The sequence below is a fragment of the Dendroctonus ponderosae genome, unplaced genomic scaffold, assembly GCF_020466585.1.
Source record: "Dendroctonus ponderosae isolate FM_Combo_2020 unplaced genomic scaffold, Dpon_F_20191213v2 Dpon_F_20191213_1, whole genome shotgun sequence".
In the NCBI taxonomy this organism is placed as follows: Eukaryota; Metazoa; Arthropoda; class Insecta; order Coleoptera; family Curculionidae; genus Dendroctonus; species Dendroctonus ponderosae.
In genome coordinates, this window is record NW_026017110.1 from 3,785,259 (window position 1) to 3,812,865 (window position 27,607).

Consider the following 27,607-nt stretch of genomic DNA (forward strand, 5'->3'; position numbering starts at 1 on the left):
CCGAAAAGCAACAAATAAAAGTTCATATGAGAAACATACTGAGAAACCTATTGGACTGTTTTTTAAAAAGGAATTACTTACTTTCTGTTCCAATTTCCAACATTGACATTAAAAATCCTAATAAATTCTTACCCGTTTCTGACATCTATTTAGGTGTTAATGTACAGAACACAATTTTAGAATCCGTAATATCAGAACAGCAACTGACGTTTTTTAAGTTAAGGTGTTTAGATTTTAATATCGAAGGGTGCTCACAAATAATAAAGCGGTACCCACTAAAAAATATCCCTATGGAAAAATTATGTTTTGTGGATCCGGACAATCTATTTCTGATGTTGCGATGGTATTTCCAAATTTTATAAGTAATAGCAGAGACAAGACTTGTCTCTGGTAATAGTGAATTACAAGGTCTGGACGTGGTCTGGACACAGAATGGCATCTATTGCGAAATGTCGAAGAAATTCAAAAATTTTCTGAAAATATGAAATATGGAGATGAAAAAGTCGTGTTTCCAATTTTAACGAATTTTATTTGTAACTTGCTTATTCTGCCTCACTCATCAGCCAATGTAGAAAGGAGATTTTCACAGGTTAATCTAATGAAAACTAAGTTGATAAATAAGTTAAAAACTAGTACAATTTCATCTTTACTCCACACCAAGAGATATATTGGTGGAAACAATTGTCAAAGTTTTGAAATTGAAGATAACCTTGTGTTATCTATGAATGATAAAATCTTATATAAGGATAATTTGCAAGACTGAGAAGATATTTTTATTTAAACGAAAGAAAAGTGCTTAGTTCGTGAAATTAGTATTAATAATTTTATTAGGATGAAGCATAATTATTAGCATAATTTTATTAGCTGATGAATATTTTATTTATTTTTCGTGTGTATTATTTTATTTTTGTTAACAATGTGTTGTAATGTTTAAAGAAATATTATAAATATAGCTATTGACTCTCATGTTTATTTTAGTATTACAGCAATAATAAAATAAACATGAGAGTTCGTAAAAATTCAAGTTTTGAAAACGTGCGATGTTATGGAGCCCTTAATAATGAAAGCAAAATGAGTCTACCGATGTTTTACGATATCTACCGATAAATGTCGAGCTTATCTACCGAAATTCGATTTTCGGACTTGGCAACGCTGAGCGGTCTTCACACCAGTGTGACCAGATTGGGCGATTTATCGTAAACTGGGCTACTTTTCGGAGAGTTTTGCGACGAACATTTTGAGAAAGTCGCCAAGCGACTTTTGGGCGGTATTTCACAATTTTCACCTTATTTTGGGCGATTTGTAACTTCGATTTATGCAAATATCTTTATATGCAATTTGTATACTTTTATAAAATAAATTATTTATATTCTACAGGTAAACATATAACCTATACATATCCCAAACAGCACAAAGACATCTTAAAGACGTCTTTAAGATGTCTAATTCAGATATGTGAGACGTCTTAAAGATGTCTGTATATGTCTTGAAGACGTCTTGAACAGATGTCTTAAAGACGTCTTGAACACAGTCACAATCTGTCCTTATACGTAGGTTATTATTATGTGTATGTCAGGAAAATACACCCTGTCAGAGTAATTTCCTTCAACATTACATTTATAATCACCGAATTATATTGAATAAATTACCGAACAAACACCTCCCCCCCCTTGTTCCGAAGGTATGCAATGTTTGAATAAAACCGCAATTTGTTACCCAATGGTGTTCATAAAACAGTTTCTCCTTTTCTCCTTTTCTCCTTTTATATTTCAAATCATTTCGTCGTGGTGCTAAGGAATAACATTTGCAGTTTATAAAAGCACAGCTTATATATCATATATATTTAAGCTGTGGTAAAAGTGCGAACAAATAAACGAACTACTGAATTTATTAAATTTTTTCAGTAAAAATTTATTAAAAAACTTTTTAATAAACAGTAAAATAAATTATTTCAATAAACATTTTTAGACGAATTAAATAATAATCGGTACATTCTAATTGATAAGGTAAGGTAATTTTCTATAGATAAAGTCAATAAAATCCACAGCAGTAACTTGTCCCAATCCAGATTCCGTGTTTTGATCGAGTCCAGATTCTCTTGTTTCCAAATGCTTACAACTCAAAGGCTGCAATTGTTTTTGAAAAGTAAGAAAAAGAAATATTTTGCTTAAAAAAATTACAAACCGTGTGACATGCGGAAATGCGATCAACAGTACTGCTATTTATCATTTCCATTACGGTTTCCTCGATAATATCCTGCATATTTTCGTCGTCCATGTTATTTGTAGGCGATTGGATTATATTGCCCGGTATGGACCACAGATTGGGATACGTTTGGTTAAATAGAATGAATTCGGGAGTGACCTAAAAAATCCAGTGCAAAATGACTATGTAAGAAATTAACAAATAATGCTCGTATGTTTGTGAAACATTGCGAGCCCAAAGTTTTATGTGGAACAAAAGACATAAATATTTGGTAGCAAATGAAGATTCAGGAGTTTATTTAGTAAATCAATTTTTAGAAGCCAGTTTAAAAAGATGCAGTTTTTCATTAGGCACCTTTCTCGCGTAGGTCTTAAAATTACATTTTGCTAGTTATGTTTTTATTCCAAAAATTATTTGTCCGCTACGCCGCAAAAAATCCCTTTCATGTTATGATTATCGGACAACGAAAAAACTCTTCATTAGTTATGTTTGTACGTTACGTCTACGTTGTAAAAAGCAATTTAATTATTTTACCTCATATTGTTGCAGTAGCCTTAACAGTTTTGTAACAATGGCCACTGTGGTGCCAAACACTTGTTTCGGGGTATTTTCATTGCGCAGAATGCAATGGAAAACACTGAAGCATCCGGATTTACTCATGCCATCTAGGGCTTGAAACAACCGCTTTCGGATTTCCTTGTCGTTCAGCCTGATTATCTTCTTGTGCTCCTTCGAGAAAATAACACTCGGGAAAACATCGTCACTCATACCTGAAATTTAATTTATCATAAACAGTGAATTTGGTTGGAGTGGAAATTTATTGAAAAGCCAGGGATTTGTTTTTTGGAAAAAGACTCGGACTCGTCAATTCCTATACAGGGTGTCCCACCGGAACCTGCCGCGATCGATATCTGACAAACTCTGATTAGGAGAAATTTGAAAATTGGACAGTGTGCCCAGGTCATTGGGGGCAAGCGATCTAAAATATTTTCAAAATGGCCACACTTCGGGTTATACCGGAAGTAGGTATCAACTTGCTTATTTTAAATAGAACACCCTATATATTGTTGCATTTTTGAATTCTACTCCAAATTTTAAATTTATTATATGTATAATATCCTATGCCTAAGTCTAACCGTTTTTGATATATTTGGAATTTAATGCAAAAAATAATAATAAGTAAGTTTAAATAATTTTCGTTTGTATAGTTTAAGCGCCCGGGCATGATTATTAATTATTTTCTAAAGGCAACTGACAGCTGTCAGCATTCCTTTGGCATTTTATTGTATTAAAAATGGCCACTTTCGTCATGGCAACGAAGAGTGACTGGATTTAAAAGAAGGTGCTGCAAAATAGCCATATGAAAACATTAAATTGACAATATTTCGAATACTAAACCCTTTTGGAATAGACATCGTTACACAAACTTACACTTATTTTTAATACTAAATATGATAAAATTATCAAAAATGGGGGTTTCCATTTGAAAAAATTGATTTTGGGCGTTTTTATCAACTGTATTTTAAAACTTATTTTTTTAACATTTTGTATTAATAGTTTTCAAAATGTTTCCGAGATTCCATTAAAGTAAGTCCTTTTGGACTCAAATTAAGTATGACAAATTCCCTTATAGGAAAAATGAATAATTATTCGAGTGGCTGCAACTGTCATTTTTTACATAAAATTTCAAATATCTCAAAAACTGTTAGACTTAGGTATATGATATTATACATGAAATTAAAATCAAATCCTGGGTTCTTCAGTCATTTATTGTTCATTTATCAATTAAAAAAACGTTACGTACTTTCCTGACTGTGTTTCAATTCCAAATTAAAATCAAATCCTGGGTTCTTCAGTCATTTATTGTTCATTTATCAATTAAAAAAACGTTTCGGTGTTTTCCACCATCATCAGTTTCAATGTGTAGCGTTCTTGCTACTTTACGCCTTGGCATGTATTTGGAGTATTCTCCAATTTGAAAAAAGTACGTACAATTATACATGAAATACATTTAGAATTCGCAGTAGAATTAAAAAATGTAATAATATATAGGGTGTTCCATTTAAAATAAGCAAGTTGATACGCACTTCCGGTATAACCTGAAGTGTGGCCATCTTGAAAATATTTTAGGTGGCGTGCCCCCAATGACCTTGGCACACTGTCCAATTTCCAAATTTCTGCTAATTACAGTTTGCCAGATATCGATCGCGGCAGTTGCCGGTGGGACGCCCTGTATTGGGCCGTGGCCTAATATACAGTGTGTTCCGTAAATATGTTAAAATATTTTAACGGCGTGTTCTCCTAGCAATTTCAGAGGGAGGTTTTCCTGAGAAATTTTGTAATTTGAGGTCTTATTTTTGAGATATTTGATCTCCAAAATGGCGAAAAATATTAGTTTTTGTTGTTTTTCTTTAAAACGATTAAACATAGAAACTTTTTAATATACATTAACAATTTTAGTATACATTATAAGCTAATTTAGTCCCATTCTATGGTAGTGTTTCGTGGTTCAGTTTGCTTTACACAGGGTAGAAATGTGGAACCTCTACTTTTGTTTTGTTCAGAACTTTTTTGTGTGCACTTAAACTTTTATCAATATATATTTTTTTATTACTACAAGTTATTTATCAACTTTTTTATCTCTTATTGTTTTTTCTGAAGGGCACTCGTCTTCCCGCAAAAAGCTATTAAATCGTTTGGGCTTGATCAAAACTTTCCAAGCCGAATTGCATTGGAAGAGGACAAGAAGCTTCTATAAACTCGCCTCCTAGATCTTCCGATCTAAACGCGCTTGATTTTTACATCTGGGGCCATTTAAAAAATACGGTGTATTCAACAGAAGTGAATACAATCGAAGAACTGCAGGAAAAAATATTTAATATTTATAACGAAATAAGAACTTTACGGTCTGTAAATTTTAATCTCATTAAAAGACTGCGATTATGCCAAGAATGTCAAGGTGATTAATTTGAACAGCAGCTGAAAAGTTAACATTAGAATGGTTATTTAAATTTAATTTTGTTTGTTTATATCGTTGCGCATATTGTTACCATGTTATTATTTAAGTAAAATTTATTCAAACTTAATAATTGTAATCCAACACACACAATTTAGAAAATTAATTTAGGTTGTTAGTAATCAACTAATAATGCGTACCAAATTGTACTATGAAAACGTTATTAGATTAAAAAAAAATAACTTAATTACTTACAGATTTTGAGAACGGCAACGAAAACGATTTTAATTTTTTGCGGGCAAACTAGTGATCTTAGGAAAAAACAATAAGGGATAAAAAAGTTGGTAAATAATTTGAAGTAATTAAAAAAAATATGTCGAGAAAAGTTTAAGTGCACACAAAAAAAGTTCTGACCAAAACAACAGTTGTGGTTCCACATTTCTACCCTGTATAAAAGCAAACTGAACCACGAAACACTAAAATAAAATGGCACTCAATTAGCTGATAATGTATACCAAAATTGAAGTTGCTATGTTTAACCGTTTTAAAAGAAAACAACAAAAGCTAATATTTTTCGCCATTTTGGAAATCAAATACCTCAACAATGAAACCTCAAATTAAAAAAATTCTCAGGACCCCCCTCTAAAATGACTAGAAGAACACGCTGTTAAAATATTTGAACATATTTACGGAACACGTAACACGTCATGAACTTATTTAACCATAAACTCCTGATCATTAATTTAAATGGTTAATTACATTAAATTAAAATTTAATTACATTAAATGGTTAAATATTCCCAGAGATTTCCGTTGTGTAAATGTATTTAAATATACATATTGTTTAATTGTAAATATTGTAAAACTTTAAGTATTTTGTTTAATTTAAAATGCTTCTTTCCATTTTGCCCGCCTTTGAGGCATGTAAATTAGATCCACCCTGACTGTCTTGTGGCCTAATGTTGATGAAATCGGCGAAAACTCCATGTGAAAATTTCGGATTCCCTATTATGCGTGTATCCAATTAAGCTAATTGTTGTAATGAGATGTTACAAAGGCATGTTTTTGTATGGCATGCGCTCGCAAAGTAAAGACAACCCTTTGCATTTGCATTCCTTTCAGATTTAATTAGCTTAAACGTATAAAATTTGTGTATTGTATGTTCACCATACAAGGCGAAATTCATTAGCAGCATAGAGAAAATTGACGTTGGAACAACCGCAACTAAAAATAAGAATCCACGAGTTTGAGTCATTTTACTAAAAAACCAACTCTTAACTTCTAAATAAGTCTGTTCTTCCATATATTTACCAATGATTGGCACTCCATATGCGGATTACTGCATATTGAAAAATTTTTATCTAACTTGCAAAAACAAGTACCTTTGCGAAAAAATAGTAACAAAAACAATATTTGAGGAAATATACGGACGCAAAGTCATACCTTGCTTCTCTAGCAGTTTTTTTGTAACCTGGTCCCAAAATTTGACTGCCTGCTCTTGCACATCATAATTGTTCTCTCGCAGAGCCACTTTGACCATTACCTTGTATATCTTCCGGTTAGCCTCTTCTGAGTTGCAATCGCATTGGTATATTTGCCCTATTAATGTTATCGCCTCCCTGATTACTATCGCTTCCTGCTCCTGCGAGACCAGTTGCAAAATTTTGTCCTTAAATATGCACAAGAACGCTGTAGTTAGAACGCAAAGCCACAAGTAAAAGCTCAGGAGTTTGCTTACAATAAATCCATAGCTGAAGAGAGTATTTCCAATATCTTCCATTACTAGCATCTGTTGAAGACATTTGAGTGCTGTCGCACGAACGGAGGCATCAGAATCGGTCAGTGCCATGCTCATTATCAAGTCATGGGAAAGGGTTTCTTCTAAAATTTTCTTGAACGAACTGAACCCTACAAGCGGGGTGCAACTAGATAAAATGACAAATCTTCTGATGTGGTTTCACCTCTGGGCAGTAATTACCTTTATTCACCTTTTGACAAATAGTGCAGACCACAGTTAAAGCGGCATTCCGAACTTCGCAATTGCTGTTGAGGCTTTTATTGAACAGCATCGATCCCAGATCGTTCAAGTAAGAGTATTGTGTGGTGTCCACTAGCAGGGCCATGTATGGAGACATGTGTTTCGATATTGTTATGTTTAGTGTTTTCAATGACTTGAGAACTACCTAAGACAGTTATGGTTATTTAAGAATCAATAATGAACAGACCTGAGTTACTTCTGATGGCCATCTGGCTGAATAGCATAAAAACTCATAAACTAGATGAGCCAATTCAATGCTTCCAATGCTTTCGCGCCAAGACAAGTCGAAGTTCTCCAGATAGGCCAGAATGGCTTCCAGAAGAGCTTCAGCCAGCAAATGATCGTGATCTAGTTCTCCTTTATCGGGGTTTTTCTTCATGTATTTAATGAAATCTCTTAAAGAGTACGTGAGCGCTTGGAAAACCACTGCTAGATTTTTCCGGCAGTACAAAGGTTTCGATTTAATCAAGCAGTTGAGGGCGGTGATTTCGATATCCAGTGGCTCCTTGGTTAATTGCTCTCGAATTTCGTAGGCTGAAAATTCGCTCCGTTTTTGTAACAGTTTTAGATTTAAAATTATAAAATGTTACCCAATGATACGCTATTGGCACTGGACATGTTGAGAATATCGGCTAGATAGCAGTGCCTTAATTCTTCTTCGCTGGTTTGAGGCACTCCAAGTAGCTTTTCAGCTATTATTATGATGGGTTCCACTTGGAACGACATTAGTTCGTCTTCTATATTCACTACTTTTCCTTTGAGGAAATACTGAGGCATTATTCGGGATACGTTTTTCCAATATTTTTGTGCATAGTAGTACAGTTCAAAGATGGTCTTTAGGTGACCTGAAGCATACATTTAGTTATTGGAACCTTCTATATTTTGGAAAATATTTAATTGAGTCACTCAATTAAATTTTAACTGAGTGAAATATAGGGCATATAAAGAGATAATAGCGTTAATACCGTGTGATTTTGTATAATATAGCCATCAAAATAAATTGAAAGATTAGCACAAAGTTTCTATTACAGTTTTAAAACGACCACATTGACATACAGGGTGAGTTAATTTAATTAATTTTTAGTTACCGGGGTTTTTAATAATTACGAAGGAACAAGTATTTACGTAATGTTAATTAGGGAGATTACCTTGAAAAACATTGTTGCCATCCTTCTGATCTAGTTTTTTGCAAATATCTGAGTTTTCAATACCATTTAATTTTTTATACTATTTTTTCTGTTCTCCCAAGACATCCCCAGACAACACTTCCAGAGGAATGACGCCAATTTTAAATCACTCTGTATTTTTGTATTTGTAGTTAAATTAAAAGTTTACTCGAAAAAATAATTTCTAGTTATAGGAAATTAACTTTTTCGACGCACTTCACATTTTATTGTTTTGTCTTTCACTGCAAAGCATAGACGCATCAAAAGACATCATTCGGCTTTTCGCATATTTTATTCTTTTTGAAATAGCGAAATTTATTACATTCATCGATATTAAATTATTTGTTTGTTTACTGTCTCCATTTAACGCATTTACTTTGATGTAAATGCATTTATTTGCAGGTTACTAATGGGGTCAGCTTACTAAGGGGGTGCAAGGGCTGATGGCTAGATATTGGTCAAAATAAGCCAACCCAATGACTTCGGTCATCAGGTGCACTCTGCTAGAAAACAAAAGAGACGCTGTCGACCGACCCATGGCGGTATAACCATCCCATCGGGAAATAAAGAAAATGCAGTTTTTAAGAAAACCCGCTATCAACCCGCACTGGGCAGCGTGGTAACGAAAAAGACCATATTTTTCCCTTCATTCATTCATTCATGGAAGATACATTCTACACAGTCAGTCTCCTCTGTCCCCAGCTGCTCCAATGTACCTGACCAAGGTGACGGTTAGAGCAGAGGGTGCTAAGAATACCCGGAAGAGACCTGGCCACCAAGGAAGACAACTTATGCATATAGCCTCATATAATGTCCAAACTCTCTCACCAGAAGCAAAACTATTAGAAATGGAAGAGGAACTTGATAACATCAATTGGGATATTGTCGGTGTTAGCGAGGTGAAACGTAGAGGAGAAGATCAGATCACTTTGAGGTCGGGCTACAAGTTCCACTTCAAAGGAGAGGAAGACTCACCATATGGCGGTGTCGGCTCCTACGTTCATAAAAAACATATACCCAACCTAGAGAAGATTGAATGTGTATCGCCCAGAGTTTATTTGGTTCTCAGATTGAATCCAAGATACAGCCTCAAAGTTATACAAGTAGATACATATATGCACCAACAACGAGTCATCCAGACGAGGAGATCGATGATTTTTATGAGTCGATCAGAATAAGCTTGCAGACCACGCAAACACACTTTGCAGTGATAATTGGAGATTTCAATGCTACGCTGGGTTTCATGTAGAATAACGCAGAAACAGCTTTGGGAAACTTTGGCTATGGAGAAAGAAACGAAAGGGGAGAAATACTTTTGGACTTTTTGCATCAGGAGGACCTTTTTGCAATCAACTGCTTTTTCACAAAGAAGCCCCAACGCCAATGGACATGGATGAGCGCAAATGAAAGAACTAAAAACGAAATTGACTTCATAATCACAAACAGAAGGGATATAACGATACTGCAGAATGATCCGAGCGAAGACATGCTTCAGTTCATTAATGTTCAGAAGAAATAACAAATTAAGTCAAAATACCAGGAACCTTTTGGATGAAAGAAGAAAACCAAAGCAAAAATACGATAAAAACTTTGACCTATTCAAACACCTAAATAAGGAAATACAGAAGGAAATTCGAAAAGACATTAGACAGCACAACACTAGAGAGATACCAACGACAATTGAAGAAAAAAAAAGCCTGAAAGTTCTGAGACAACATATGTCCACTGGAAGAAAAACCATTCACAGATTGAAAAACAGTCAAGGGCGAATTGTTTGCGACCCGGAAGGCATTCTGAACGTTATAGAAGGCTTTTACCGTCAGCTGTATGACGAGCATGGACAACGTGTTGCAAATCACACACTGCCCCAAGTGATGAACCTAGGCTCTGAACACGCTCTGAAAATTCCAGGCATAACATCGAATAAAGTAAGAAAAGCACTACATGAAATGAAGAACAATAAGTCTCCTGGTGAGGATGGAGTAGTGGTTGAGGCTATGAAATTGGCTGGGACGAAATTCCTACAGGCTCTAGTAAAAATCTTTAATAAATGTATAATTGAAGCAATAACTCGAACTCAGTCGCATACCGCAGTAATGATCCTATTGCATAAGAAAGGGGAGACCACAGGCCTTAAAAACTACCGCCCGATCAGCCTGCTTTCAAACATTTACAAATTATTCACCAAAGTTCTGACAAAAAGGCTAGAAAATAAATTAGAATTCTGCCAGGCACGAGAACAGGCCTGATTTAGATCTAGATATGGAACAAATGACCATCTATTGTCTATTGGCAATAAAAAATATGATAGAAAAGTGTGTTGAATACAACAAGCGTTTTTTGACACAATCAGTCACGAAAAAATGCTGGAAGCTAGAATGTCGTATATACCACCGATATACAAACATCATTCAAAATACAGGGTGTCCCGTAAGCACATGATCAAAAGGGTATTGCGATATTCTTTAGATCAAAATAAGACGATCTGACCAACTTATATTAACAAAAAATGTCTGGCTCCTCTGCTAGTGATGATCAAAATTCTTCAAATAATGTTTCTTTTTTGAAATATTGGGAGAATAGTAAGATGTATTTTGGTGAAACTCGCTGTGCATGAGTTCTTATGTAAGACTCATATTTTGATGAAACAATCGAGTTCAGCCGTTTTAGACAAGTGGTGAATTCTTCAGTGTCGTGATATAAGACCTACTACAACTTTTTATTTGGTGTAGTCACTAATCATTTACTGACAATTTTGTGCTCTTTGTAAAATCTTGTAGCATTCATAATTTTTTGCGGAAAAAAATATGTCTGTTTTCTAGCCACTTAACAATGCTAGACATTAACTGCAAATATGCGCCGCGTAAACGCGTACGCTTTCACGCAAGTTGTCTTCGCAAAACCCTAATACTTTGACCATCTGGGTCACTTCTTCATTAGAAAAGGTCATTCGAAACGAATTGAGTGAGTGTGTGTGTGAGTGATTGATTCACAATTATTTTATGCTTCGTATCACGATATTTGCAGTTAATATCTAACATTGTTAAGTGGCAAGAAAACAGAAATATTTTTTTTCGCAAAAACTGAATGTTACAAGATTTTACGAAGAGCACAAAATTGTGAACAAATGATTAGTGCATCAACCAAAAAAAATGAGTTTGATTTCACCCACCAAATAAAAAGTTCTGGTAGTTTTTGTACCACGACCCTCAAAAATTCTCCACTTGTCCAAAACGGATGAACTCGACTGTTTCATCAAAATATGAGTCTTACATAAGAGCAAATTGACAGCGAGTTTCACTAAAATACATAGTACCATTCTCTCTATATTTCAAAAAAGATAAATTTTTTGAAGAACTTTGACCATCAATAGCAGAGGAGCCAGACAGTTTTTGTTTATAAAAATTAAGTCACATCGTCTTCTTTTGATGCAAAGACTATCGCAGTATTCTTTTGATCATGTGCTTACGGGACAACCTGTATATATCGGAACGCCACAGCAAGTATTAGACAGGACGATAGACAAACTGAAAAATTCCCCATACAACGCGGAGTTCGGCAGGGAGACACCATTTCACCACGACTGTTCAGCACACTGTTGGAGTGTGCATGAAAGAGGGCAAATCTGAGTGACAAAGGTATCAATATAAATGGAGAAAATCTAAACCACCTTCAATTTGCGGATGATATTGTACTAATAACGGACCGTATAGACGATGCTAAAGACTTACTGAGCAGACTTCACCGCTCCTCCCTAGAAGTAGGACTGAATATAAATATGTCTAAAACACAGACTATGACAAATCTAATGCTCAGCGAAGGCTGCTCAGCACATTGCTGGAGCAGCCATCGATCAGACTGCGTCTTACAAATAACTAGGACACAAGATTTGCCTAGGAAGAGATCACCAAACCATCGAACTAATCCGCCGCATTAGATTGGCCTGGGTAGCTTTCGGCAAACTTAATTATGTTTTCAAATCAGATATCCCAGTAAGCCTTAAAAGGAAAACATTTGAGATGGTTGACTGATGATGATGATGATGATGAATGGGGTCAGATATGATAATCTAATCATACGTATAATTTAATTAATCAAATTTAACATTTGACGGGATAAATCGGCAAAACTTCAATATAATTTAATACATAAATGACAATCGTCTTCGTTCTATCGAAATTAGTAAAGGATTAGGAGCTTGTCTGCAGCAGAATTAATTGCAATTCGAACGGCAAAAAAGGTACATTGGTGTGTTTTTTAATTTATTCAAAATTAAATAATAATCATTTTAAAATGATATAATTATTTTAAAACCCGATTACGCTTTTCATTAAATTGCTTTAATTGTTTACTTACTTGGTGCCTGGTACAAGCAAGTTCTTTTATCTTCCAAACGAGACACAAGCTTGAATAATATATTTTTGAGAGAAGAATCAGTGACCCAAAAGTTTATTTTCAAAAATTTCCCGACCCTTGCTTATAAATAAAACTCTTATCTTGAAACATGTGCTGCTGTTCACGTACCATCAAAGCACGCAAATGTTCATTAAAATATTCTTGACGGTTTCTGCTATACAAATAGAAATTAACTTGCGTTCGTGTTCCTAAATTACTTGTAATTATAACTTTTAGGAATGAATCCAAAAAATTACAAGAACCCTATGTACCTATTGTAATTTACAAAATGAAACTGATAACTAATGTATCATATATCTGTTCAATTTAATATACTTTTACTATTTTTTGAGAATCCAGAAAATGTTAAGAAGATAATTTGAGAAAGAAATTTAAAGACCGAAAAAATTGGAAGATTTTGGAACAAAAACAGGCGTCAACAAAGCATCCAACAGAAAAATTGTATAAAGCTGTTAAATTACTACCAAAAGCAAACATTTTAAGTCAAATTACGTTAATATTTCGAATATTATTGCTATTTGTTATCTTTTTATGCAGATATACTTACTTTTCTTCAGTTCCCTTTCAATAATTTTCAAAAAACCGCTCAATGCTATTGGATCGTGATTGACCACTTTGATGCCATCGAAAAGTTCGGTCATTTCATAGAAGGATAGAATGATCAAGATTCTGTTCACTTGCAACGAAAACTCAGTGTCTTTGGATAATATTGCTAAAGTGTCGGTGGCTTCTCGCACCTGCATCTTGATAAAGTACTTTAAGGTGTCTGTTCCTGGACTCGATAAAAGTCTTTCCAAAGTCTCCACCAGGCAAGTGATGCTTGGTAGTAAATTATTGTAGTCTTTAGGATCTATCAGCTCCATTGGTTGGGTTTTCGTTTTGGGCACGTTTCTGCTGGACACTTCAATTAGAGTTTGAATCATTTGCTTGATTACGTGTATGCACACCTTTGGAGCCTGGTTCGACGTTTTTTGCAGGAATTTGGATAGAATACAATACCTGAAATAGTTTTTTTAAATTTAGAAACTCGAAAGCAAAGGATTCAGTTTACGTGTATGCACGCAGATATGAATATACGATGATCTATTGATTTGATCAGTTTGCCATCGAAATCTATCTATTTGCGGTAAAATCTTATTTTTTCACTCTAAACCCGAGGAAGATTGAACAAGACGAGTCCAATATTTCCAAAGAAGATTGCATTATGTCAAAGTTTTTACTGTGCAATTCTTCATAAAGTTTACAATTTTTATAAATTTTTGCATAATTTCTATATAATTCTGTTGTCACGATGTTTAATACTGATTTTAAAATTGGGGCTATTCGAATAGATTCACAATGTGCGATATTTTAGGTATGATATCGTTGGAAAAAATAATAAATAAAGATTAGGTGCGAAATCTTTCACGCACTTTCCCATGGAAGTCCATGAAGACTGCTTGGAGAACCAAACATTTTTATATACTTACACTTTCTGTGCAATGCAATAACTGATTTGTTGGCACTCCGCTATCAAATCGTACATTTTTGTCCAGTAATTGGTCTCCAAGGACCATCGCACGCCGGCTTCATGTTCAAAAAAGGAGCACAACATATCCAGATAACGAATCTTTACCAGACAAGTGGTGGCTGGTTTCGAAATTTCCGCCATCTCGATGAGTGCTTTGTAAGTGCCATTGGAGTTCAACTGAACAAAATTTTTCTCGTTTCTGGAAACGTAGGCAGCCAGTGCAAGAGCGAGGAGTTTTTGCTTGGAGCTGGGCCAGTAGCTCAATCGGTTGTAAACGTCTGGAATTTGTGATAGGAATGCCAAATAACGTTGTTGTTCTTGCTCTGTTACTTCGAAGTCAATTCCGTTTACTGAAATTACGAAGATTTGTTAATAGTTGCATTTCGTTTCCTCCTGTTTACTGGAATATACAAATTTGCTCATTTTCCACTTTCCCGGAATTCAAATGCCCAGAGCATATAAAGTGAGCTGGAACCTTGCAAGAAGTCTCTATGGATGCTTGCTCTCAATTACTGCAGTTAATATAAAAAACGTGAATCCCTATCTTTCCTTGGTGGTTAATATGTAAAATATCTAGTCAAGCATAGTTTGCTTACCTGAGTAGGTATAGCATGGATTTGTTTCATTATATCCCAGCTTGGGATCTGATTGTAGGGCATTTTGAAAAAACGAAGTCCATTCGGTTTCAGTGCGTTCATCCACGACTGTTTGGTCGACTTCCATATTAAGAGCTTTGCACTTGTTCAACATTTCAACACTGATGTCTGTCTGAACTCGTTTGTGACTTGCCGTTCAGTTCTCTTCCGGTTTAAGCACTTTAATGGGGCTAAAATGTGAAATTCGTCTGCGGTATTAAAATGTTCCACATTTCATGTGTGTGAATGAACCAGGGTTATTGTCTTTCTGATTATGTTTTGAGTTTAGTTACTTGACTTTTGTACAAAAATGTTGTTGATGTGGCCCGTTTTAACTTTTAATGAAACGTTTTTGTTAATTTTCAGTACTTTGATATGTCTGCTGCAGTTGCTCCTTCAAATTTTAATTAGAACCGAGAAATTTGCGCTAAAAAATAATCTAATATAGCAACAGATTCTTGGATGGCAAGACCACATATGGAGAAAATTGTTGAGGTTTTACTCAAACGCAGGCAAACTGTTCTCTATGAAATTCAAACGTGTAAATAATCATCTTAAAGAACATTACCTGTCTTTGGTTGTATTTATTATTATTTGATTGAATATTTATAGCTCATGGTATAAGAGCAATGTATAACATATTTGAGCTAAAAAATTCCAAACGGAGGAAATATGCACCTTTTCCGAATTTCAGAGAAAAGAGTGTAAATCGCGTTTCACATTTGCTACTTGTACATTGTAACTTTTATTGTATGAGTCCTTTCGGCGGTTTAATCGGTTGTCAACATGCACAATACAATTTGCAGTTTTTTAAAGAAATGTCCTTTAATAATTCATTCAATCAAAACCCAATACATATATTGGTTTTTCCATCTTTATACACACATTTCAGATTAACTTTTCCTTGCATTCTTACCGCTTTAAACTTCCGCGTTCCTTTCGTAGACTTACCTTAGCACCATGCCATAGGTCCGGCTCGGGTTTGAGTTGTTGGTTGTTTGGACATTGAGGAAAAACAACACATGCACTGAACTCCAAAAACCGTTACTCCCGTTAGTTTGAGTTGTGGACTACCCGGCAATCCGTTTATTTTAAACGCATTACTGCAAACCAATCGTAAAGATAAAATAGTTGTCGGCCTTGATACATGAATTGACTTTAACCGACCTGAAATATGTATGTATCAATATAGAAATACCTACACCGTTTGTTAATACGGGCATATAATGAATTGTTTTTCATATCAGTCAGATTAGGACTTAATTTCACTCAAGAGCGACAAATCTTGCAATTCTAAATAAGGAAACGTTTTTGCAGTCACGTAATAGTCATAAAACCACAACTGAAATTGATTATTTTAAGTAGTTTAATTTTCTATCGCGGTATAAAGGCAAAAGTAAGAGGCGCGAATACTATGTCCTGGGCATAATTAGACCTGCAGATTGCTTATTAATTCAGAGATAAGTATCGTTTTGCTAATTGCTGTACAAGGACAAGGTTTTGGACCTTCTAAGCACAGGCGACTCGAAACATATTATTCTGATACAGTGCGCAATTAATAGTTTGAAGTTTCTTAGCAAATGCAGGCTTCATATTAAAACAATGAGAGCTATTAAAAGCTTTATATTTTTTACAGCCATAGTACACAAACTTAAATCCTGAAACACTTACAGCTATTAGAAAACACTATTTAGAACAATGAACACTTCACATAACGTAAAAATTCAGTCTTGACAGAAGCCTCTTTGCCCAGAACAATTAAAAATAGAAGTTGTTTCAAAAACTGAAACTGAATTAAATGTACACTTTCGAATTTGGCAAAAGCAGCTTCCGCAAGCAAACAAAATTGTCTTTTCTACCTATAAATTAAACATCACAGATATAACAACATATGTCACGATGGCCAAAGAAGTTTTACTACCTTAGAAATTAAATGAAGAAAACCAAATCTCTAAAACTAAAATAAAAGCATATTTTTAATGTACAGCTTATTATTTATGTATTGGTTTTAATTTTGGCCTGACGAGCATCAATTTATGGAGGATTTGATTGTATTTCTCTATAATGCTACGCGCGAAAAGTTGACATTTTCTTCCGTCCCCTCTCAGGCACGCAAAATTAAAACAAAAAACTTTCTACGAATTAGCAAACGAGAATTAGCGCATCAATTCCAATATCTTTTGAATTCGATCAAACTGATGAAATTTAAATATATGCGCATTAAAATAACTTACATGTTGATCTTAGACCGGTTTTCATTACATATGGCATGTTATAAAAATAAATAGCGTGTTGGATGATACTGAATTTGCTTTTGAAGGAGTACACAGTGGGCTAAATTCGGGAAATTGGGCTAGTTAGAACTAGCTGATATAGCCAAGCTGCTTTTTAATAGCAAGAAGTAATAGCACATGAAGGGAAAAAATACATTTTTTTAAATTCTCACTGGATCTCCTTAAAAGCTTGAAACTCACTAAACCGACGTACTTAGTCCGAGTATTAGTTGTTTTTTATAAAAATATTCGTAGAGACTTTCAAAGAATACAGCAATCTCTATATGCACACAAAAATGTTGCCGCAAAATCAAAATAATTACCAACCCTTAAACTTAACTTAAAAGTAATTTTCACTTTCACCTTTTAACAAAATTACTCTACTTTTAATTTCTCATTTGTGCGATTTTCTATTTAGAAAAAAATGCACTAGATAGAAGTAAAATAAATAGCCGCCCATCGGGTGGGCATTCAAATCCTAATCAGCCCAGAAAGATTGTTGTGCAATTTCACTAATAAAACGTTAAACTTAAACATAAGTAGGAAAAAAATGTACTTATATCTTAACAAAGCCTAATCAGTTCTTTCTCTATGATACACGTCTTTTAAGGCGCTCAACACCACAACACGTTTATGCGACTAAATCAGACAATTAATCATGAAAATTTGCCCACAAATGAATTTATGCCGGAAGCAAATAATAAAAATATCTTAGAGTCAGACATACCTAAAAGAGTCGAGGGGAATGTAAACCGCATGTTTGGTGATCCAGTTCCGGCACATGACAGGCCCCAGTTGGGCCCCAATCATAGAGCGTATGAGAGTTTGCCAATCTATGCGTCAATCTGTGGGCTATTGAAAATCCTCCACTGCCCTCAAGCTGGGTTAACACGATAATCACCTGCAGTGCCACAAAAGTTGGTTAATTTGAGAGCTTTTTGAGCTTACGCCGATAAACCTACCTGTCTAGTAAGAGGAGGCACTGAATCCACCGTTTTCAACGTTCCTCTGGTGGACACCACATTATAGCTCTCTTGACAGTCGCATTTAACATGAATCCACTTGTTTTCATGTCGGTTTTCTACCATAACCACCAACCCTGCCCAACCCTTCGTCAAGTAATAAGCCGTCATCCCTTCTCTACCTTCATGGCGCTGACCTCTAGCTAAAGTTAGCGATATGATCGAATCGGCTAAAATGTAGCTTGGAGGCTTGATGTGTTCGGCCAGCAGCTTCTTCGAACTATGAATTCCCAATACATACCTACAAATATGCATTGAATGGGACCGATCAGATATTAGAATAGATACTCTACTTACTTTGGATAGGCGCAAATCTCATCCAGCCCAGTATGCCAATGATTGAAAGCCAAAGGCACTACTATGTATTCGCCTGGCTCCAACATTTTACAACAACCCACAAAACCTCTCACCTGCCGCTTACTGTGCTCCACTAAGTTACCGATCGTGGTGCCTTGTCGGGCCTTGAACAGCACAACGCACAAATCCAGTTGAGATCGTTGGGATTTTTCCGATTTTCTTTGTCCTTTCTGCAAACAAATTATTCAAATAAGATTTGATACGAAGAAATATGACTACAAAATGAATGAAACTGGTAAGCAAGTAAAACTATATAAAGAGTTGCATACATACAAGTTTTTCAGGAACCCTTTGATTCAGTCTTAACACCATGAGTGAGGAAATTCGAGTAGTTTTGATCCAGAAAGTGAAATTTGAATATCAGACATTTAGGTGCAAAATTATGCCAAAATTTCGGGTTTTCCGTCCCGTGTTTCTCGTTTCTCGGAAGCAAAATGAGCAAGAACGCTCATTTTTACATTATTCCAGAGAGAAATAAATGGCCTTCTTAGAAAGTGTACCATCGGTAAGGAAATGTTGGCAGTTTTCTCAAAAGTCTTGATTTCAGGAAATTTTACGTTTGCGTGATTTTTTCTGAGTTGCAAAATCGACTCAAACATGACGCTGCTTTTTTCGAAGTTTCTCAAGAACCATTTGAGCCACATAATTGGTTTTGGCATCGTTGGATAAGGAATTGAACAGTCGATTCAGTGAGAACCATGAGTGCGGAAATTCGAGTGGATTCGAACCAAAAAAATTCCATATCATACATTAAGCAGCGGTGGATCCAGTTTTAAAGTCAGGGGTATGGTAATGTAGTAGAAATTCAGTCTTTTATTATTTATGAAATTAGAAGAATCATTGTTAGTCGACATACACCCAGTACAAGGGGGGGGGTCATGACCCCATGACCATCCCCTGGATTCGCCCTTGAAACAATGCCAAGGTTCTCAAAAAAACAGCCGTTAGAATGGTATAATCATTGGACAATCTCAATCATGTGAATCTTGTAACAACGATATTAACAATATCCTGAATATAATGAAAATAAACAGCACAAAACTACTGACCTGAAACAGCGTGAAATCCACTTCAGTTGGTTCCAGTACGGTTAACAAAATACAAGAAAGATGATCCTGGCTGGCCAGCGGCGGTAGAATCCCGGTTAGACGTATTTCGTTCCATCCGAAGCGCACCTTGCAAATATCGATGCAGTCAAAGTACTTTAGCATATCGTTGAAAGAAATCCAAAAAGTGCCGTCTTGTGGTCCTTCGGGCATTAATTCGCTGCGTAAATTCATTGTCCACAATGTGGAATTATCGCACCAGTCACCTTTCCAAACAAAATGGCCTAGAATATTTTTTACAGTTTTAGCCGATAAGTTTTTCTAACAGACTGAATAGTGATTACCCCAGGGGTTTCGCAGCTTCATCAGTCTGTGTCCTTCGAGGTCTCGAACGTCCAACAGAGAATAGGCGTGTCGAGGCCTTAAGCCCATTGAATTGTACTCTACTTCGTCCACTTTCATATTGCCACCACCGCAAGACGCTCCCATTAGGAACATGGCTTGGCGAGAAGACAATAACCTATTAACCAAGCAAATAGCATCGCAAAAACTATGAATATGAGCTGCTTACTGGGCCCATATGAGGTCAATATCCAATTCCTCCTCGTTTGACGGAAACGACGATATTTGCAAGGGTATAGATTCGCAAGGCGCGCCCGTCAGGGTTGCCAATCCCTCCAAAGAGCGACCCGATACTAAAGCTTCATAACATCCGTGGATTTTGGCCACGGCTTTTTCAATCAACGGTACCCAAAGCTGTTTTCTTTTGGCCTAAAAAGCCCCAGTCAATACTCCTTAAACCGCATGCGATTTGGCACATACCTGGGAGTAGAGTAGATGGCCTTTTTTATCGCAGGGAAAAAAATCATCGACTAACACAGTGGTCCACACTCCATCTTTGCACAGTCTCACTTGATACGCGCCTTGCGGGCAGTGCGTTCGAGTTATGAGAATGGCGCGCAACAGTTCCTCTCGCTCTGATAGAACAGCTAAGGCACTCAATAACCAACAATTTCCTAGAACCCCTAAAAGCACACAGATGCTCTGTTTAACCACACAACGGGTTTCTCATTGGGCATTGAATTACCTTGAGAAATGTCTGATGGTTGAGGCATTCTGAAGACGGCCCAGGGGAGGTCCCGTTCCTTTTCTTCCACTACTATGTCTTTTAGTCGTCTCCATTTAATTGTAAATGCATCCTTATTTTCGTTGGGATTGTAATATAGACTAGTTTGCATTGGCGAGAAATCGTCGTCAATGTAGCTTTGCTTCTTTAATTTGCAATATCTATGGGTTGAGAACGTTTATTTATTTTTACCAAAGAGAGAAAACACACTACCTACCACCAAAGTAAATTGAACCTCAACTGTTACTAAATACCGCTTTAGAAAATGTAAAACGACAGGGAAATTGAAATTGTAACACCCCCAAATATACAAAGAGCAGAAGCCACTACCAACAACGCCACCCACCCTAACCGATTTCATGACATTTCAACCTCACTTTCTGTGTTTATCTATAGTTACTTGAGCTTTTAATACTTGAAGCAACAGATATTTATTTATGTAAAAATGTAATTAATGCGGTCGTAGGTAAAGTATGGTACATAATTCGAGTTATAACGCAATTACGTACTTGAGACAACTTTTGCATTCGCACCTAAAGCGCTCGTTATAACTATTATTATGTAATATACGATTACAGATTTGCGGGAAAGATGGAAAATTGAATTCTAGAAATCGTACCTTACAATATAGTTCCAATGTTTATTGCTAAGCTCCTCTTGTGTAAGTCGAGGCGGATCTTCGGGTGGGCCAGAATGTAGAGTGGCCCTCAGTTTCTGGCACATATCACAGATAAATTGAGATTTGGTGTTTTCAAAGGTGCATATTGTGCAGGTCCAAGCTTGGATTTGTTTCGAAGTGTTGGGCACACAAGCTGAAACACATCAAGAAATTTGCCCATATAGTAGAAAATTCAACTCTTCAAAATCACTCACATAAATCCACATCCGTTCTCAGATTGATTCGGTTCTTAACGGTAGGTTCGGGTATTTTCTTATCACCACCTGCACGACCATTTTTCGGTTTTCGAGAATGGTGCAAAGGCGAAGGACTTCGCGCTTGTCCTCTCGCCTCCAGGCTCAATTTTTCAGTCTTGCACACTTTGCATGCCACCGACGACAGGGAATTTTTCAAAGTGCACTTTGAACAGATCCAAAACTCGCCCTTTTTCAATGTCATGTCGTGACTAACGGCTAAAGATTTCAACTTAGAGCCGCAACAAGCCTCACATATCAACGCAACGCCGTTGTTCACTAAAGTGCACTTCTTGCATGTCCATTGCTGCTCATCTGTCGAATCGATGCCTGGAAGCATCTGGAAATCATCCTCTAATCCTTGATCTAGAGTGGCAATGGGAACGGGAACTTCGCAGGCATGAACCCATGAAGATGGTCTAAAAATAAAAAAATGTATATTCGAACTGAAGAGTTTAGCTGGCAACGGTAACCAAAGAGAGCCTGCCGGAATCGACGACAACGCGCGGTGCAAATTAAATTGACGTCAAAGCAACTCAAGCAAGAAAACATGGAATAATAAAATATCCCTTCCGAAAATTAATAAAATGAAACGCAATTTTAATGCTCTAAAAATAGTCCCTATTATATGATATTTATAGCCACTGAATATTTTAGTCTACCTGTTGGACACATATCGATCCAAATGGCAAACTTACATGTAAAAAGTCATTGCAGCGTTTAGTGGCGCTCTTCTGTACTTATCGGAGCCCTTGAAATAACTAAGATAGATTGAATCAGAGCATATACAAGTATGTTATCTAAATTCTGGCAGATTACAGTTTTATCGGAAATATTTGAGGCCCAACAGGGTGACCCAAATTCGAAGCGCAATCACAAAAAAGCAATAAAATAAAACACTCACAGTTAAATTATGCTGTTATTAATTGATACCAAATTACCAGTGAACCAAATAAAAAATCAGTGAAAACCAGAGCTGCTTAAAATTATATTAACAGAGTATGATATTCTTATCATTCCTGGGTCTCAGTCAAAGTGTGAAGTAAAAATTTTTAAACATGGTTTATTTCATTACGTTTCGGCGAGACAACAGCGCCATCATCAGATTTAAAATTTACACAAACTCATGATTGGTAAAAATCAACGTTCTTTTAGGTCTTTGCATTCTTGAAACCTTAAATTTGTCTTTAGATTAGAGTACACGCAGTCAGGAAAATAAATCAGAATTAACAGAGTAATATCGATGCTAGCAAATATTTCTCCATTCTGCAATCTTATCGCATATTAATTAAAATATGTACGTAATTAAGCCTTAAGTAGTTAGAGCGCACTCAATAATTTTTTTGCAACTTGGGTAATTTGATACGCAGCACTTTAAGCATTCTAATTATTCCAAATGCCTAATTTCATAATTCTTGCTAATAATATTTAGAACATATTGCGAAGAAAACGCCTTCAGAGTTCCCCCGTCAATGAGAACCTATTTTAGAGTATGGTTATTAGAATTTTTCAGTTATTGTAATGTATAGAATAACGAGAAAATTAAAATTGAAATTAACGTTGTTTCCACATAATAAATAACACTTTAGATCAGCGTGCCACGGTTCAAATACTCACAAGCCACTAGAAGATGTGCTGGTTCGGTCTTCAGTAACGGTTATTGTCGATGGTTGATTCAACGAAGGGGGCGTTCTTAAGCTTTTGCAAATATCACATTTATCTCCGTTGATATCATTGTAGGCAAACGAACATTGTCTGCAGGTCCATCGTCTTTCATTAACTGTCCACATCGTCGATAAGGGACTGTTTTTCTGTAGCAAAGACATACTAAAAAAGATTTAAATGTTTAACACATGCGACTTGTATCATCGAGCAATCGTACACTCGCTCATGCTGCTGCTGCTGAATATCAAAGTTGCTCATGTTTCTCTGGGCACTGATGATGCTTTGATTCTCATAGAAATGGGCCTTTTCCCTTTCTGGTTCGGTCATTCCAATGTACGTATATAAGGTGTTGTCTATGCTTCCTTCGTGAATATCACTGGTGCTTCGATTGAGGTTTTTACCTGCAGAAGCAATTTTACAGTTAGAACTTGAGTTTTGTTATTGTTATTTTTGATACCTTTAGCTGGTACATTCAGATCTCTGTTTAGCTCTCCAAATAAATGTGAATACTGCAGCTGAGTGGACTGAATGTCCGTCATCGAGTTACTGGACTTGGGAAAATTTATCTGGAAAACTTCGCTATCCAAACTACGTCGATTACGGTTCGGTAGTAGGCTGGGCGAATGCGGTAACTCTGAAAACGATCTTCGATACGGAGGTTTTTGCGTGGGGTTCCGAAGTGCCTGATTATCCGCCCAATTATCCACCTGCAAAACGACGAACATTTAAGGTGTTTAAAAATCGGCTTGTTTCTTAACACCGACAACATTACAGGAAAAAAGCAGACTACTTGCGTAAGTGTTCAAGATTGGCCTCCAAGTCACATAATTGAACTTAATTGCCTATTAACCTAAAGATGACCGTTATCCTCAGATACAAATAAGCCAACGAATGGATTAATCTCAGTCCATATTAGGGGGTTAATGGCATATTCTTCTAATGATCAATTCGCTGACTGCGAATTGGATTTGCGTGTGTTGCTCTAGCACTTTGATACATTTTCGTAATTTTGTTCGTTACAGTTGAGTTTTAGTAGCCGAAAATTTTCAAAACATTTATACTTGAATCATTTTCAATTATATTAATTAATTATTTACGATTAACTATGTTTTTTTTTATTTCAGGTTGGTTCCTACACATGAAAGGTAAGTAGCCTCAATCTTTAATTTTGAAATTTGCCTAATGAGACAGTATCCATAATCCTCGAAAAAGCAATCTGAAATGTTTTCAAACACTCACACAGCAATTAAAAGCCAGAGAAACAACAAACGTAATTGAGACATAAATGTCGGATAATTTGCGGATTACTCCAATTAGAGTTGAGTTATATGCAGGAAGCCGGCACGTGTGCAACATGCATGTATTGAGGAATGAGGAAGAGAAACTGTTCTATTAAAAGAAAAATCATGCAATAAAATACTAAATTCTAATAAATGTTTTAATTTTAATTTAATTTTTTTATTAGAACTTTTGATGGAGGATTTTTGTCGGGACGGGGAAAATACCTTTAGCCTTTCCAAAAATTACAGATTTAATAATTTCAATAATAAAACAATGTCGAAAATTCGTTTAGTAATGATTTGATTCAGCCTATCTAGCTCTTGCATCTTTTCTAGAATCGAAAAAGTATCAAACGTGCATTTAAAAATTCTAAAAAACTTCTTTTTACTAAATACTATCCAGACTAGACAATTCAGTCTTCAGCCAAGTCTATGAAAATAACATCTCAACACCCTGTGGGCTAAGATTAAGGGTGAATGTGTAAGAAGGGGATTTTACAACAAAATATGCATATTTTTCCATAAATTGAAAGCTTTTGAAATTGGACTTTTATAGTCCAATAGCTTATTTGTATTTAGCTGCGCTATTTCAAACTAAAACAATTTATTTTAGCAACATGAAAACGTTGCGTTTCTGATGGAAAACACTCAACATTTGCGTTGAGAGAGCGGTTATTCTTAAAAAAAAAACAGTGTTTTCGAACGAATTTGCGATAAACCAAAGCTGTTGGAAGGAATGTATCAGTTTACCAAAAAGTGGTATGGAATGGTGGATTACTTTGAAATAAGTTTTTCTCAAAAAATGTTACATAAGGATAGCTTGTTGTTTAAACGTTTTTCTGCATTCGGAATATCTTCTACAAGGTATTGGAATATTTACATTATAGCTTGGCTTTTCACCTTTGCATGATTGATGGAGTGAAATCGGCACCACCATTAATGGATAAGATATTGTTTAAATCCAAAAATAGCTGATTTTTCTAGGAAAAGACATATTAACCGTGACAACGAATTAAAAACATTTATGCAGTGTTTCTTCAACAAGATGGGTGTCCGGCTCATTTCTCGGCAAATGTCCGTCGATTTTTAGACAACGCTAGTCGTGATAGATGGATAGGACGAGGCAGTTTATTCCCGTGGCCAGCTAGGTCACCCGATCTTACGTGTATGGACTTTTACTTGTGGGGGAGAGTAAAAGAGATTGTTTTCCAAACTAGACCAACTTCCAAACAAGACCTAATAACCGAAATTAAGGGCGCAATTCATCACATTCCTGTCGCAGAAGCAGAGTGCTGTTTTATCTGCGAGAGACAGGCTTGAGCAATGCATTCAAAATGACGGAAAACGTTTTGAGCATCTAAGCAGCAGTTGCCAAGGGTGCATTTCATCCAAAGAATAATGCGTTAAATAAAACAATCGGTTCTTCTTAGGACCGATTGTTGTGTTAACAACCCATCATTGTTATTGTCATATTGCTTATATCTTCGGTTACAACACATATATCGGTGTGTGGATTTCATTATTTTGCTTCATTTTTTATACCCTTTCTAAGCAGCTAAAAAATTATGTCATTCCATTTAAAAAATTTAAGAAAATCGGAAAAGTTAGGGGTGTCAAGGTGTGGGTTAAATCAAGGTGTTAATGTAAATCAAGAGCTATACAATTGCAATTTCAGCGTTGAATTTGGTTAAGCCAATACGGAGCTATTAATAACTTTTTGAACCGTTCTTTGACCTTCCTCCACCACTTTATTTGACTAGCTAGAACACTAATACTCCCAGAAGCAATAACTGAAAGTTTGTCAAGAATAGAATTATTAATAAAGAATAGAATAAAAGTATTTGCAACCTACCTTAGCCTGTCCTAAACTGCTAAAAATCCTAAAAATTTAAAATTTACTATTGCAAGTTTGCCCTCTAGCGGCCATTTTGCAAACTCGAAAGTTATCTCCGGTCATTTGCCTGAGCCACTTTTGTTAAATATTTTTTTACTTGAAATCGATACGACTAATAGTTTGTGAGATATGGCCGACCACCTCTCTTAGTGGCCCACCCTGTACATGTTATATTGAGGACAGGCAATACTAATTTGGATTTTTTCGGTTTTGATCAGATATTAGTAATTTTCGATACAAGGGCGAAAAGTGTCGTTTTTCGTCCTCGTATCGAACAACATTTTTTATTCGAATGAAAAACATAACACGAATCCTATACCTATATATAAGTTATACCTAATAAATAAGAAAATCCAAAAATAAAAGGCATCAACTTCATATTTAAAATTTGATATCAATGCCATTTTTGAAATGCTCACATTTTAACATTTGTAATTTTTCAAAAGCGTACTTTTATAAGCATATAAATACAAGTGAAACAATGAGCGTTGAAAATTCAAGTGCTGCTTCAACAATTCAGCACTTTTCCATGATTGATATTGGAGACAGAAGACAACTGCTGCTTGTCTTTATCTATGTTTATCTCTGGTTACGTGCATCACGTGTTTTTCGAAAACTTGAGAATATTAAAAATCCATATTAATCGATGCGATAAAATAAATATGAGTCAAAATATGAAAACCGTGCTTGTGCCTCAGTGTTATGATGTGCCTTCAAGACGGTAATTACGGTATAATTATGGCTTAAAACCCCGCAAACATGTAAAGGTATGTTGGTGTTTAAATTAAATACATTTTATTATTTTATTATTTCTTGTTCTAAACATACAGGTGATATCGCTGTTCTGGACTTGAAGCATTGGGGATCACGTGAGAAAACCACACACGAAAAATGTTCGCATAAGATACGACAAAAATGTAAAGGTATGTCGGTGTTTAAATTAAATACATTTGATTAGTTTATTATTTCGTGTTCTATACTACAGGTAATGTCGCTGTTCTGGACTTGAAGCATTGAAGATGCTAGGGATCACGTGAGAAAACCACACACGAAAAATGTTCGCATAAGAGACAAGTAAGGTTGTCTGAACCTAATTATTCTTCTATT

General features: G+C 35.6%; 2 protein-coding genes and 1 long non-coding RNA gene across 5 annotated transcripts in view; 1 reads left to right on the forward strand and 2 right to left on the reverse strand.

Moving 5' to 3' along the window:
* Nucleotides 1-1,940: 1,940 nt before the first annotated feature.
* Nucleotides 1,941-16,242, reverse strand: LOC109533940. 3 transcript variants are annotated; one of them, XM_048660607.1, is made up of 13 exons: nt 16,093-16,242; nt 15,877-16,028; nt 14,887-15,116; nt 14,250-14,640; nt 13,328-13,779; nt 7,789-8,043; nt 7,395-7,732; nt 7,139-7,343; nt 6,899-7,068; nt 6,604-6,829; nt 2,740-2,975; nt 2,185-2,364; nt 1,941-2,126 (listed from the first exon to the last, which is right to left on the reverse strand). In XM_048660607.1, the coding sequence occupies exons 3-13, from the start codon at nt 15,038-15,040 to the stop codon at nt 1,995-1,997; spliced, it is 2,739 nt and encodes a 912-aa protein (XP_048516564.1). In that variant the 5' UTR covers nt 15,041-15,116; nt 15,877-16,028; nt 16,093-16,242; the 3' UTR covers nt 1,941-1,994. The 3 variants fall into 3 exon arrangements, with proteins under 3 accessions (XP_048516564.1, XP_019755015.2, XP_048516568.1); XM_019899456.2 differs by having other exon boundaries at nt 15,877-16,242; XM_048660611.1 differs by lacking the exons at nt 15,877-16,028; nt 16,093-16,242 and having other exon boundaries at nt 14,250-14,467; nt 14,887-14,957.
* A 291-nt stretch (nt 16,243-16,533) lies between these two features.
* Nucleotides 16,534-27,607, reverse strand: part of LOC109533936 (calpain-D) — a 13,541-nt gene continuing 2,467 nt past the window's right edge. The window contains exons 3-15 of the mRNA XM_019899450.2: nt 23,784-24,033; nt 23,544-23,727; nt 23,279-23,488; nt 21,623-22,080; nt 21,369-21,561; nt 20,711-20,910; nt 20,446-20,648; nt 20,195-20,394; nt 19,968-20,143; nt 19,627-19,907; nt 18,518-18,747; nt 18,161-18,461; nt 16,534-18,099 (exon numbers count right to left, since the gene is read on the reverse strand). Coding sequence (XP_019755009.2) covers nt 17,926-18,099; nt 18,161-18,461; nt 18,518-18,747; nt 19,627-19,907; nt 19,968-20,143; nt 20,195-20,394; nt 20,446-20,648; nt 20,711-20,910; nt 21,369-21,561; nt 21,623-22,080; nt 23,279-23,488; nt 23,544-23,727; nt 23,784-24,033 — 3,060 coding nt within the window. The 3' untranslated portion in view covers nt 16,534-17,925. The remainder of the gene's footprint in view (nt 18,100-18,160; nt 18,462-18,517; nt 18,748-19,626; nt 19,908-19,967; nt 20,144-20,194; nt 20,395-20,445; nt 20,649-20,710; nt 20,911-21,368; nt 21,562-21,622; nt 22,081-23,278; nt 23,489-23,543; nt 23,728-23,783; nt 24,034-27,607) is intronic.
* LOC125502467 lies at nt 26,973-27,601 on the forward strand. The gene is made up of 3 exons (XR_007280221.1): nt 26,973-27,267; nt 27,331-27,423; nt 27,486-27,601. It is a non-coding gene; the product is annotated as an uncharacterized LOC125502467 (long non-coding RNA).